This window comes from Vitis riparia, chromosome 6 (genome assembly GCF_004353265.1).
Source record: "Vitis riparia cultivar Riparia Gloire de Montpellier isolate 1030 chromosome 6, EGFV_Vit.rip_1.0, whole genome shotgun sequence".
Classification (NCBI taxonomy): Eukaryota; Viridiplantae; Streptophyta; class Magnoliopsida; order Vitales; family Vitaceae; genus Vitis; species Vitis riparia.
In genome coordinates, this window is record NC_048436.1 from 3,068,877 (window position 1) to 3,080,969 (window position 12,093).

The 12,093-nt window shown below is 32.8% G+C and overlaps 2 protein-coding genes across 2 annotated transcripts; both read left to right on the forward strand.

Annotated features, from left to right (window-relative positions):
- Positions 1 to 4,384: 4,384 nt before the first annotated feature.
- LOC117916874 (probable CCR4-associated factor 1 homolog 11) lies at positions 4,385 to 5,681 on the forward strand. The gene has a single exon (XM_034833080.1). The coding sequence runs from the start codon at positions 4,533 to 4,535 to the stop codon at positions 5,361 to 5,363; it is 831 nt and encodes a 276-aa protein (XP_034688971.1). The 5' UTR covers positions 4,385 to 4,532; the 3' UTR covers positions 5,364 to 5,681.
- Positions 5,682 to 8,506: 2,825 nt separating this feature from the next.
- LOC117916875 (probable CCR4-associated factor 1 homolog 11) lies at positions 8,507 to 9,525 on the forward strand. The gene has a single exon (XM_034833081.1). It carries the CDS (start codon positions 8,657 to 8,659, stop codon positions 9,485 to 9,487), a length of 831 nt encoding a protein of 276 aa, XP_034688972.1. The 5' UTR covers positions 8,507 to 8,656; the 3' UTR covers positions 9,488 to 9,525.
- Positions 9,526 to 12,093: the final 2,568 nt, after the last annotated feature.

A 12,093-nucleotide genomic window follows, 5' to 3' on the forward strand; every position in this document is an offset into this window, starting at 1 on the left:
CTGTTTTTTATGCATGTGGCTTTACCATGAGGCAATAGAGGGGGGCAGTCTCTAGATTGACCAGCAACATCATCATCTTTAATTTCATAAATATGGAAAGCTCTATGGCTTCCCACCTCCTTTTTGACTTTTATGTACTAATGAAGCTTCTTTCATTCACAGCATTGCTTTGCATTTTCTTAACAAGGTCCACTTTTGCTCCTCCAATTTGCATGATGTTTTGTGTATGTAAAATGGATATACAGGTTGGCTAAGACGATTATTGTTCAATTTCAGGTTGCAACAGACGTCCTAAGGGGCAGTAACAATAAGTAGTTCCTATAAGAGCATGCAAAACACAGCTGACAGATGAGCCCACAAGGATAGATCAAACCATTCAAGTAACTATGAGACTTCCATGGAAGGAGATGCGAATTAGAAAGAGGTTGACTAGTTCTTCGAAGGTGACGATTCAAAGAAAAAAAAAAACCAGTCTCTATTAAGTAAAAGAAAAGAAAACTTGGTGGTAGTGGTAGAAATCTTGAAGACTAAGACCATAGCTTCCCTCTTAGAAACAACCAAAAGCAAATTCATTATCTTGTTCTCACATCTGAAGGGAAGGCCAGAGGCCAAGAACCGTGACCCCTCAATTCACCAATTGTTTATTTGTCCCTTTTTAAAGGGGGCGTCCCCAGGAATTGAACCTAGGACCAAACCTTAAGGTCTACCTAAATGTCAATCCTGGTACCATTTGAAATGAAGGAATTGAACATGTATAAAGCTGTTTTACATGTTAAAAAACATAATGACTCGACTTGAATACACCTTGAATACCAAACTTGACCATGTAAAGCACCTTTATACGTGTTCAATTACTTCATCTTTCCTATGAAAAGTATGTTACATCATCTTTATGAATGTGCGCAAAGTAAACTATCTGACCCGACTTGATGGCTCCTCCCAGTCACCCACACCACCTTCAATGCATTTGTCACCTTCTCCATAACGCCATATTGTTCTTCATATCATAATCGTTTGAGGTAGTCCACTGATTCAATATATTGATAATCCTTCTAAGCTATTGGAGAGCTAAGGAAAACAAGAAGTTTACAGGACATGATAATTGATAGTAAAAATCTGATGAACCTAACCAGCTGATGAATCAAGTTCAACCAAAATGGATGGCAGTGTTACCCGTAAATTCATTTCACATAACAGGACACAGCTGTGGTTCTAGCATTTAGTTTTGCGCCAGAAGCGATTGAGCTCAGGTTGTTTTCATTAGAATCATCCAATTGGTGGTCGAGGAGATCATCTTCAATCAGTTCTGATTTGCTTACTAAAACGAATACATGCTACTGCAGACTTGATAAGCTTATCTCACTTTCTCGAACTTGAACCAGTAGCCTTGCCATAATGCTCCAAAGTGCACTCCTAGCTTCCGGATCATCCGATGCAAATGGGAATATATCAAGCAGCCCCTCTAGGAAAGGCAAATCTAGATGAATCCAAAGTGTCACCTCTAATGCTCATGGAAGTTTTAAGACCTAAAACCAAACAGCTGAAAAAGGTGGTATTATTTACCTTGTGATATCTCAGAAGCTAGATCAGCTGCATCAATCAGAATATTTGCAATTAAGACTGTAGTAGTAATGCAAGAATTGGCAACCTGTGCAATACCCACCATTAGTTTCTCACAATTGTCATCCTCATGGTTCCACCAATGGGACAGAATTATTACATAATGGTATGAATAAATGAGTGCATGTGTTTTAATTTTGTACTAACTGGTCAGCTAAAATATACCTCAATGTACTTTATCAGGGAGCCTAACCAGACCAGAAACCAGGCGAAAAACTTACTTATTTGAGCAGATTTCTTGTGAATAATCATCAAGAACTGAAAGAGCATCAATTGTCAAGAATGGAATACCTGAAACCATATAAAGATAGAAAATGAAAGGACATTTAGTGCCACTTATTTGTATAAGTTCTCTCACAAAATACATCAGATAAAAATCGGAAAAGCATACGGTCACATGCTGAAATCATTTAAGACTCTGTCCACAAAAAACCAAAACTTGTATCTCATTCTACCATGGCAGAATGTTGTACAGTGAAGATAGCAATGTACACCTCCCCCCCAACCCCCCACTTAACCCCTTTAAGATTGGGTGGTGAATGTAAGGTGACAATTTTGACATGATAAGGTATAATCGTGTTTGGGGTTTGACCACTCAACCTGTTTAATCGGTATGTTTACTTATTTGTGCCAAACTGACCCATTTAGCTCTAAGATGATTATTTTTTAACAATAAGCTTTTTCCTTCTCATTGGCTCCAAGTACTGCAAAATTCTCAAGACATTCTGAAGGAGAGTGCATGAATTTACTTCCCATGTTGATCATACCTATATTTGCTTCCGTTGGGACAAATAGATGATTTTCCCACCGAGTCTTTGGTATCTCCCTTCTGATATTCCTTCAATGATCACACCTCCTTAATGATTTTAATCAATAGGTGTATTCACTAATTTACATCCCAACATCACAATTTCATTTAACAAAACTAGGATAAATTACCTAGTCACATAAATTCCTTTTTTTTCACAATATCAACACAATGGTGAGAAAATTTCCAAAATCTTCAAATTCTTTAGACTTTCCTTGAGAATTTCCATTTCTTCTATGTCATCTTGAGTGAAAATTACATTATCCAGAAAAACACTAAGAGTAAGAATCTACTTTTCCAATTAGTGCTTATGGGAAAGGGTATGATCTCCTTTACTTTAGTTATAGTCAATTTTTTGAGAAATTTTTTTTTGCATATCTCTTAAATCATACCCCATAATATTGCTTCAAACCGCATAATGATTTTTTTCAACCTAAAAACCTTTTTACTGTCGAATTTTCTTTCAAAATAAGGATGCAAATCCATAAGTACTTATTCTCAAATCCCATGTAGAAATGCATTTTCTTATATCAAATTACTGTAACGGTCAATTAAGATTAGTTGTTAAGGATAAAAAGACTCAAAGGGATTCATTTTTGTCACTAGTGCAAAAGTTAAGTCAATTTCATAGTTTGTGTGTATCCCCTGGCTCCTAAAGTAACTTTATACCTCTCAACTAAACTATCAATTTTATATTTGATGATGAATACTTATTTGAATCCTATAACTTTTTCCTTAGGGTAGATCAACCATATCTCATATTTCATGCTTATATAATGCTTGAAATTTTTTGTTAGTTATTATTTATTTCTTAAATTTTTCAACTAAATAGAAAAAGTTAAAATATTTGACTTTTTTTAATTATAAAAATAATGGATTGGTTTTTCTTTATTTATGAATACTTAATAAAAATAAAATATTAAAAAATAAACAATTTAATAATTAACACTATTAAATAGTATTTAATTTTAAGTTTTATTTGAGATTAAATAAAAATAAATAAACAAATAAATACCACGAGTCAACTATTTTAACTTAATACTTAAAGTTATATTTCTACTTTAAATTATGATATTAAGTTATTTTAACAAACATACTTAATTTACTTAATAACTTAAATTAAGTCATATAATATTTGTTTTTTTTACTTTAATATAAATAAAAATTAATTTATCTTAATTTTAAATACAAATTAATTGTTTTTATTATTATTATTTTATTTATGTTAACTATTAAGTATTAATAAGATGAGTGTCATATTGAAATTGTGCTTTGATTATTTCAAACAACTATTTTTAGTATTAAACAAAAAGATAAATATTTTAACATTTTGTAAAAAAAATTAAAAAATAATAATAAATAAACAAAAAAAAACTAAAAACAAATCACCTAAAAACTTAGCAAATTACATTCAAAGTTAAAAAACAAAAGTTATTAATCATTAAATTGATTTATGAAATATCCAGAGAGAGCAAGAAAAATAAAAATCACCTCTCAAAAATCACAAAAAAAAAATAGAAAAATCAAACAATAAAAATAAATAAATAAATAAAAAGGGGAAAAAGCAAAACAAACTCGTGCCCACGTGCGATACGTTGGCGCCCATGTGTAACTTGCCGCCAAGATTAAATCTTTCCAAGATTAAGTCTAGCTGGAAACAAGAAATATCACAACGGATTTCTTTTTGGAAACTACCATAACTCGTGCCCACGTGCGATACGTTGGCGCCCATGTGTAACTTGCCGCCAAGATTAAATCTTTCCAAGAAATATGTTTCCAAGATTAAGTCTAGCTGGAATCAAGAAATATCACAACGGATTTCTTTTTGGAAACTACCGTTTCTAGCTTTTGGATATTTGAATGATATCCAAATCTTTCATCCCGCTGTCGCAACGGTAACTGTTTCAAACTATACTCTCCCCTTTTCTCCACAAACAAACATCAAACGATTCTCCCAGTTCGCTCCCTTCTCTTTGATTTCTTTCCAGATATCGCAGACAAGAAAAAGGATTAATTTGGGACTTACCTGTTCCCAATCTTGAAAATCACGAGCTGTGGAAAACAAATTGAAGAATAGAAGACATCCTCTGGCAATTCTGCAACTATGTCTATGAAGAAAGAGGTGGTCATTCGGCATGTCTGGGCAGATAATTTACAAGCAGAGTTTGATCTTATTAGGCAAATCATTCCTCACTATCCTTTTGCTGCAATGGATACCGAGTTTCCTGGAGTGATCTTTCATCCAAATGTTGATAAAAGATTATATCCTCGTCTCCATCCTGTTCACAACTATCAACTCATGAAGGTGAATGTTGAAGCTTTGAATATTATTCAACTGGGGCTTGTGCTCTCTGATGCAGATGGGAATTTACCCGATTTTGGAAGCGATGTATGCTACATCTGGGAATTCAATTTTCGGGATTTTGATGTTGATAGAGACCGTTGCAATATGGATTCTATCGAACTCTTAAAGAATCAAGGAATAGACTTTCAGAAGAACAAGGAAAAGGGGATTCACTCTTGCCATTTTGCTATTCTGTTTTTAAATTCTGGACTAGTGTGCAATTACTCTCATGTAACTTGGATTACTTTCCATGGTGCCTATGATTTTGGTTTCCTGATGCGCATTTTGATTGGGAGAGAATTGCCAAGTGATATTGGCACCTTTATGAGAATGGTGAGATTTTACTTTGGTTGGAGGGTTTACGATGTCAAGTACATGGCAAGATTCTGCGATGGATTATATGGAGGTTTGGAGAAGGTGGCAAATACATTGAAGGTGGAGCGGGTGGCTGGGAAGAGCCATCAAGCCGGATCAGATAGTTTACTTACTCTGCAGACATTCATAAAGATGACAAACATATTTTTCACAGGAAAGATAAAGCAATTGAACATGTATAAAGGTGTTTTACATGGTCTAGAGGTGATGTATTGAAGTTGTTCATAGCCGTGAGTTCCAGGTTCCCAAGAGTGTTGATCTTCCCCCTTTCCCAGATTGAGAGTCAATGTGATCTTCAAGTCATCAGGAATACAAACTCTTCTGTCATCCCCTATTTGAAGAATGACAGTATCCAGATCACTCAGCCTCATCTATTGGCAACCAAACTACAAAATGTTGCTTAATCAAGTGTATAGTGAAAGATCCAAATCATTTTTCTTCCTTTTCTTGGCAATCTTTGGTCAAATTTTTCTTTTGACAGTAATCCAATGTGGTATACTTAATACTCCTGTCTTCATCTTTACACTCTTATAAAATCACTGATATTGATCCATTGAATTTTTCAAACCTTACTTCTTGTCAACAACTTCAGTCTTATCATTTGTGTCCTATTTTGTAAACCATGAACTTTGCCTATGTCATGTTTAGCTCCTTGTTAAACTTCTCCTTGAGAGAGATAGTCTCAAGCCCTGTAGGTAGGTTCATCAGAGTGGAGACAATCAGTAGCACCCATCCTTGAAGCAGTTGAAGCCAGTTCTGGTTGATTTTAGGTTCTAGTAACAAGATGGGTTCAACTCAATAAGATAGACAACAGGCACACACTGACAGTTGATTGGGAGATCAGTGCCTCAAGTATAACTAACTGCACCCTGTCAAGCTTGGTATATGTTGAGCCCCACAAGGCTCATGTCTGATGCCTTATAATCAATATCCATTCTCTTAAAAGATTTTTATATGTGTTCCCTTGTATGTTTGCCTTTTTTTCTTTCCAGTCTTTCTTCTCTCTAATTTAATCAGTCTAAAAAACCAAGAAGAGGGATATTACTTATAGCCATCTGCCAACCCAAGAGAGTTTTTTCATGCTACAACAGATGAGATGAAAACTGATCGAAGCCATACAAGATGAATGCAGAATGTGAGGTGAAAAACCCTCTAATTCTTATAATTTTTTTTAAAAAAAAAATTGTATCCCATGTCCCACCTGTTATTAGCACTATAACAAGACCATTAGTTGAATCATTATTGCTGCAAGAGAATGACAAAAAATTATTTTAGCACTAAGATTTTCAAAGGGTCTCCTTAGGAACATCTTGGGTCAATTTCTAGACTGGACAGCAACAGAATGAGGGGCTACAGACCGTCGCACATGAGTATCTATGCTGAGATGTAGAAAGAAGAGTTTGTTCCATGCTTTCCTGATAACCAGTAGTCCTAGTTTCTTGCAACACATTCCTCCAAGCAATTTATGAATGTCCATGAAGATTTGGGTGAGTCAAGTTCCAAACTTGAAGAAATTCTTATGTGCGTGATGATGATGATGCAGGTATAGAGATGTTCGAATACAAGTGTACTACAGGTTGTATGAAGTGGGATTTGTCCATGGCTGATGCCAATTTATAGTCACACACGTTCATTTCATTTAGCTGAACTTATTTGAAGGAGGCAGATGATATGCTGTATTCTGTAATGAAACTATAATTTGAAAAACTATTCATTTGTTCATAAACTCTTCCATTGGGTGAAATGTCTCAAATTTCAATCAAATTACAAGGATTTGCTCTTCCCAATGTGAGAAGCCCAAGTGTCAATCCATGTCCTTCCATTTCCATGGAAGATATTAGATTGGATATATTTTGGTTTTTTACATTCTAAGATAGTATAAAAAATACTTTCAAAGAAAATGTCTTCATTTTACTTTAGAACTTTAAATTTTGTTTGGAAGAATTTCTTAAAGGGTAGTGTTTGAAGGTTAAAAACCATTTTTAATGAATGTCCCAAAAAAAGTCTTTGGTGCATACCCAAAATAAAACTAAATTCACTTTTAATTTTTAAAAATTTTAAATTTTTTTTGGATAACACTTGAATTAAATTTAATTAATATTATATAAATTGAATTTATAAAATTTATATTTTAAAAACAAATTATCCAAACAAGTTTTTTTGTTTTTTATTTTTTTGAAAGTGTTTCTAAAATCAACATTTGGAATACTTAAAGAAAATTACTAAAAAACTAATTTTTATTTTTTTTAACTTAAAAGGCAATTTTTAACAAGAAGTGCAAAAAAATTGTCAAATGGATCCTTATAAAATTTTAAATCATCATTTTTTATATTAAAAAATAAGTGAAATAAATTTAAAAATAATATATAAAAATAATTTATTAATTTAAATCTATTTTCCATTTTCCTTCCCCTTTCCTTTCCCTTCATTTTTTCTCTTAAATTTTTTCATCACATTTTCCTCATTTTTCCCTCAAATTCTTTGAGAACCGAAGGAGGTCTAATTTTCTATTTGTATAAGATCATTATGATAAATATATATCTCAATGATGATGGTTAAAAAGCTTAATGAACCAATTTCATTTTTGTTCTATTTTTTTATAGTTTTGTAAACATTCAACACCTTCAAATAAGAAAACATTTAAAAACATCATCAATTTAAACAAACATACTTAATTTACTTAATAATTTAAATTAAATCATATAATATTTATTGTTTTTACTTAAATATAAACAAAACTTAATTTAATTTAATTTTAGATATAAATTAATAGTGATAAATATTAAATTGTTTGTTTTTTATTATTTTATTTATATTAACTATTAAGTATTAATAGGATCAGTGTTATATTAAGATTGTGCTTTGATTATTTCAAAAAGCTATTTTTAGTATTAAACAAAAAGCTAAATATTTTAACATTCTATATTTAGTAAAAAAAATAAATAAACAAAAAAAAATTAAAAACAAATCACCTAAAAACTAAGCAAATTACATTCAAGTTAAAAAACAAAAGTCAGTGATCATTAAATTGATTTATGAAATATCCGGAAAGAGAAATAAAAATAAAAATAACCTCTCAAAATTCACAAAAAATAAAAAAATAAAAAAAATCAAACAATAAAAAGGGGAAAAAGCAAAAAAGCAAAACAAACTCGTGCCCACGTGCGATACGTTGGCGCCCATGTGTAACCGCCAAGATTATCTTTCCAAGATTAAGTATAGCTGGAACCAAGAAATGTCACAGAAAGATTTCTTTTTGGAAACTACCGTTTCTAGCTTTTGGATATTTGAATGATATCCCCATCTTTCATCCCGCTGTCGCAACGGTAACTGTTTCAAACTATACTCTCCCCTTTTCTCCAGTTCGCTCCCTTCTCTTTGATTTCTCTCCAGATATCGCAGACAAGAAAAAGGATTAATTTGGGACTTACCTGTTCCCAATCTTGAAAATCACGAGCTGTGGAAAACAAATTGAAGAATAGAAGAAATCCTCTGGCAATTCTGCAACTATGTCTATGAAGAAAGAGGTGGTCATTCGGCAGGTCTGGGCCGATAATTTACAAGCAGAGTTTGATCTTATTAGGCAAATCATTCCTCACTATCCTTTTGCTGCAATGGATACCGAGTTTCCTGGAGTGATCTTTCATCCAAATATTGATAAAAGATTATATCCTCGTCTCCATCCTGTTCACAACTATCAACTCATGAAGGTGAATGTTGAAGCTTTGAATATCATTCAACTGGGGCTTGTGCTCTCTGATGCAGATGGGAATTTGCCCGATTTTGGAAGCGATGTATGCTACATCTGGGAATTCAATTTTCGGGATTTTGATGTTGATAGAGACCGTTGCAATATGGATTCTATTGAACTCTTAAAGAATCAAGGAATAGACTTTCAGAAGAACAAGGAAAAGGGGATTCACTCTTGCCATTTTGCTATTCTGTTTTTAAATTCTGGACTAGTGTGCAATTACTCTCATGTAACTTGGATTACTTTCCATGGTGCCTATGATTTTGGTTTCCTGATGCGCATTTTGATTGGGAGAGAATTGCCAAGTGATATTGGCACCTTTATGAGAATGGTGAGATTTTACTTTGGTTGGAGGGTTTACGATGTCAAGTACATGGCAAGATTCTGCGATGGATTATATGGAGGTTTGGAGAAGGTGGCAAATACATTGAAGGTGGAGCGGGTGGCTGGGAAGAGCCATCAAGCCGGATCAGATAGTTTACTTACTCTGCAGACATTCATAAAGATGACAAACATATTTTTCACAGGAAAGATAAAGCAATTGAACATGTATAAAGGTGTTTTACATGGTCTAGAGGTGATGTATTGAAGTTGTTCATAGCCGTGAGTTCCAGGTTCCCAAGAGTGTTGATCTTCCCCCTTTCCCAGATTGAGAGTCAATGTGATCTTCAAGTCATCAGAAATACAAACTCTTCTGTCATCCCCTATTTGAAGAATGACAGTATCCAGATCACTCAGCCTCATCTATTGGCAACCAAACTACAAAATGTTGCTTAATCAAGTGTATAGTGAAAGATCCAAATCATTTTTCTTCCTTTTCTTAGCAATCTTTGGTCAAATTTTTCTTTTGACAGTAATCCAATGTGGTATACTGAATACTCCTGTCTTCATCTTTACTCTGTTATAAAATCACTGATATTGATCCATTGAATTTTTCAAACCTTACTTCTTGTCAACAACTTCAGTCTTATCATTGGTATCCTATTTTGTAAACCATAAGCTTTGCCTATGTCATGTTTAGCTCCTTGTTAAACTTCTCCTTGAGAGAGCTAGTCTCAAGCCCGATAGGTAGGTTCATCAGAGTGGAGACAATCAGTAGCAACCATCCTTGAAGCAGTTGAAGCTAGTTCTGGTTGATTTTAGGTTCTAGTAACAAGATGGGTTCAACTCAATAAGATAGACAACAGGCACACACTGACAGTTGATTGGGAGATCAGTGCCTCAAGTATAACTAACTGCACCCTGTCAAGCTTGGTATATGTTGAGCCCCACAAGGCTCATGTCTGATGCCTTATAATCAATATCCATTCTCTTAAAAGATTTTCATGTATGTTCCCTTGTATGTTTGCCTTTTTTTTCTTTTCAGTCTTTCTTCTCTCTAATTTAATCAGTCTAAAAAACCAGAAGAGGGATATTACTTACAGCCATCTGCCAACCCAAGAGAGTTTTTTCATGCGACAACAGATGAGATGAAAACTGATTGAAGCCACACAAGATGAATGCAGAATGTGAGGTGAAAAACCCTCTAATTCTTATAATTAAAAAAAAAAAAAATCGTATCTCATGTCCCACCTGTTATTAGCACTATAACAAGACCATTAGTTGAATCATTATTGCTGCAAGAGAATGACAAAAAATTATTTTAGCACCAAGATTTTTAAAGGGTCTCCTTAGGAACATCTTGGGTCAATTTCTAGACTGGACAGCAACAGAATGAGGGGCTACAGACCGTCGCACATGAGTATCTATGCTGAGATGTAGAAAGAAGAGTTTCTTCCATGCTTTCCTGATAGCCAGTAGTCCTGGTTTCTTGCAACACATTCCTCCAAGCAATTTATGAATGTCCATGAAGATTTGGGTGAGTGAAGTTCCAAACTTGAAGAAATTCTTATGTGCATGATGATGATGCAGGTATGGAGATGTTCGAATACAAGTGTACTACAGGTTGTATGAAGTGGGATTTGTCCATGGCTAATGCCAATTTATAGTCACACACGTTCATTTCTGTTGGCTGAACTTATTTGAAGGAGGCAGCTGACATGCTGTATTCTGTCATGATACTATAATTTGAAAAAATATTCATTTGTTCATGAACTCTTCCATTAGGTGAAATGTCTCAATTTTCAATCAAATTACAATGATTTGTTCTTCCCAATGTGAGAAGCCCGAGTGTCAATCCATGCCCTTCCATTTCCATGGTAAACATTAGATTGGATATATTTTGGTTTTTTACATTCTAAGATAGTATAAAAGATACTTTCAAAGAAAATGTCTTCATTTTACTTTAGAACTTCAAATTTTGTTTGGAAGAATTTCTTAAAGGGTAGTGTTTGAAGGTGAAAAACTATTTTTAATGAATGTCCCAATAAAAGTCTTGTGTATACCCAAAATAAAACTAAATTCTCTTTTAATTTATTTATTTATTTTGGATAACACTTGAATTAAATTTAATCAATATTATATAAATTGAATTTATAAATTTTATACAAATCAAAATAGGAAAATTATTTTTAAAAACAAATTATCCAAACAAGTTTTTTTGTTTCTTGTTTTTTGTTTTTTGGAAAGTGTTTCTAAAATCAACATTTGAAACACTTGTTTTAAGAAAAAAACTAAAAAAAATATTTTTTATTTTTTTTTAACTTAAAAGGCAATTTTTAAAAGCAAGTATAAAAAAAATTGTCAAATGGATCCTTATAAAATTTTAAATTATTATTTTTTATATTAAAAGTAAAATAAAATAAATTTAAAAATAATTTATTAACTTTCAATCTATTTTTCATTTTCCGTCATTCCTTTTCCTTCCCTTCATTTTTCCTCTTAAATTCAGTCGTAGTAACATTTTCCTCATTTTTCCCGCAAATTCTTTGAGAACCAAGGAAGGTCCAATTTTCTATTTGTACAAGATCATTATGATAAATACATATCTCAATGATGATGGTTAAAAAGCTTAATGGAACCAATTTCATTTTTGTTCTATTTTTTTTATATAGTTTTGTAAACATTCAACACCTTCAAATCAGTAAACATTTAAAAACATCATCAATTTTAATCAACATGCATATCTCATGTAACTTTTAGCCCATGGATTCCTAATAAACTAAAAACCTGAGATTGGTTTCTTATAATCAAGACTAATTCTCTTAGTAAGCTTTTTCATTCGTCTCCTTTGTATGATTGTACTTTTGGTTTAGT

Bases quoted from the DNA above. Each gene is read 5' to 3' on its own strand.
- LOC117916874 (XM_034833080.1), top strand. From the start codon at position 4,533: ATGTCTATGAAGAAAGAGGTGGTCATTCGGCATGTCTGGGCAGATAAT.
- LOC117916875 (XM_034833081.1), top strand. From the start codon at position 8,657: ATGTCTATGAAGAAAGAGGTGGTCATTCGGCAGGTCTGGGCCGATAAT.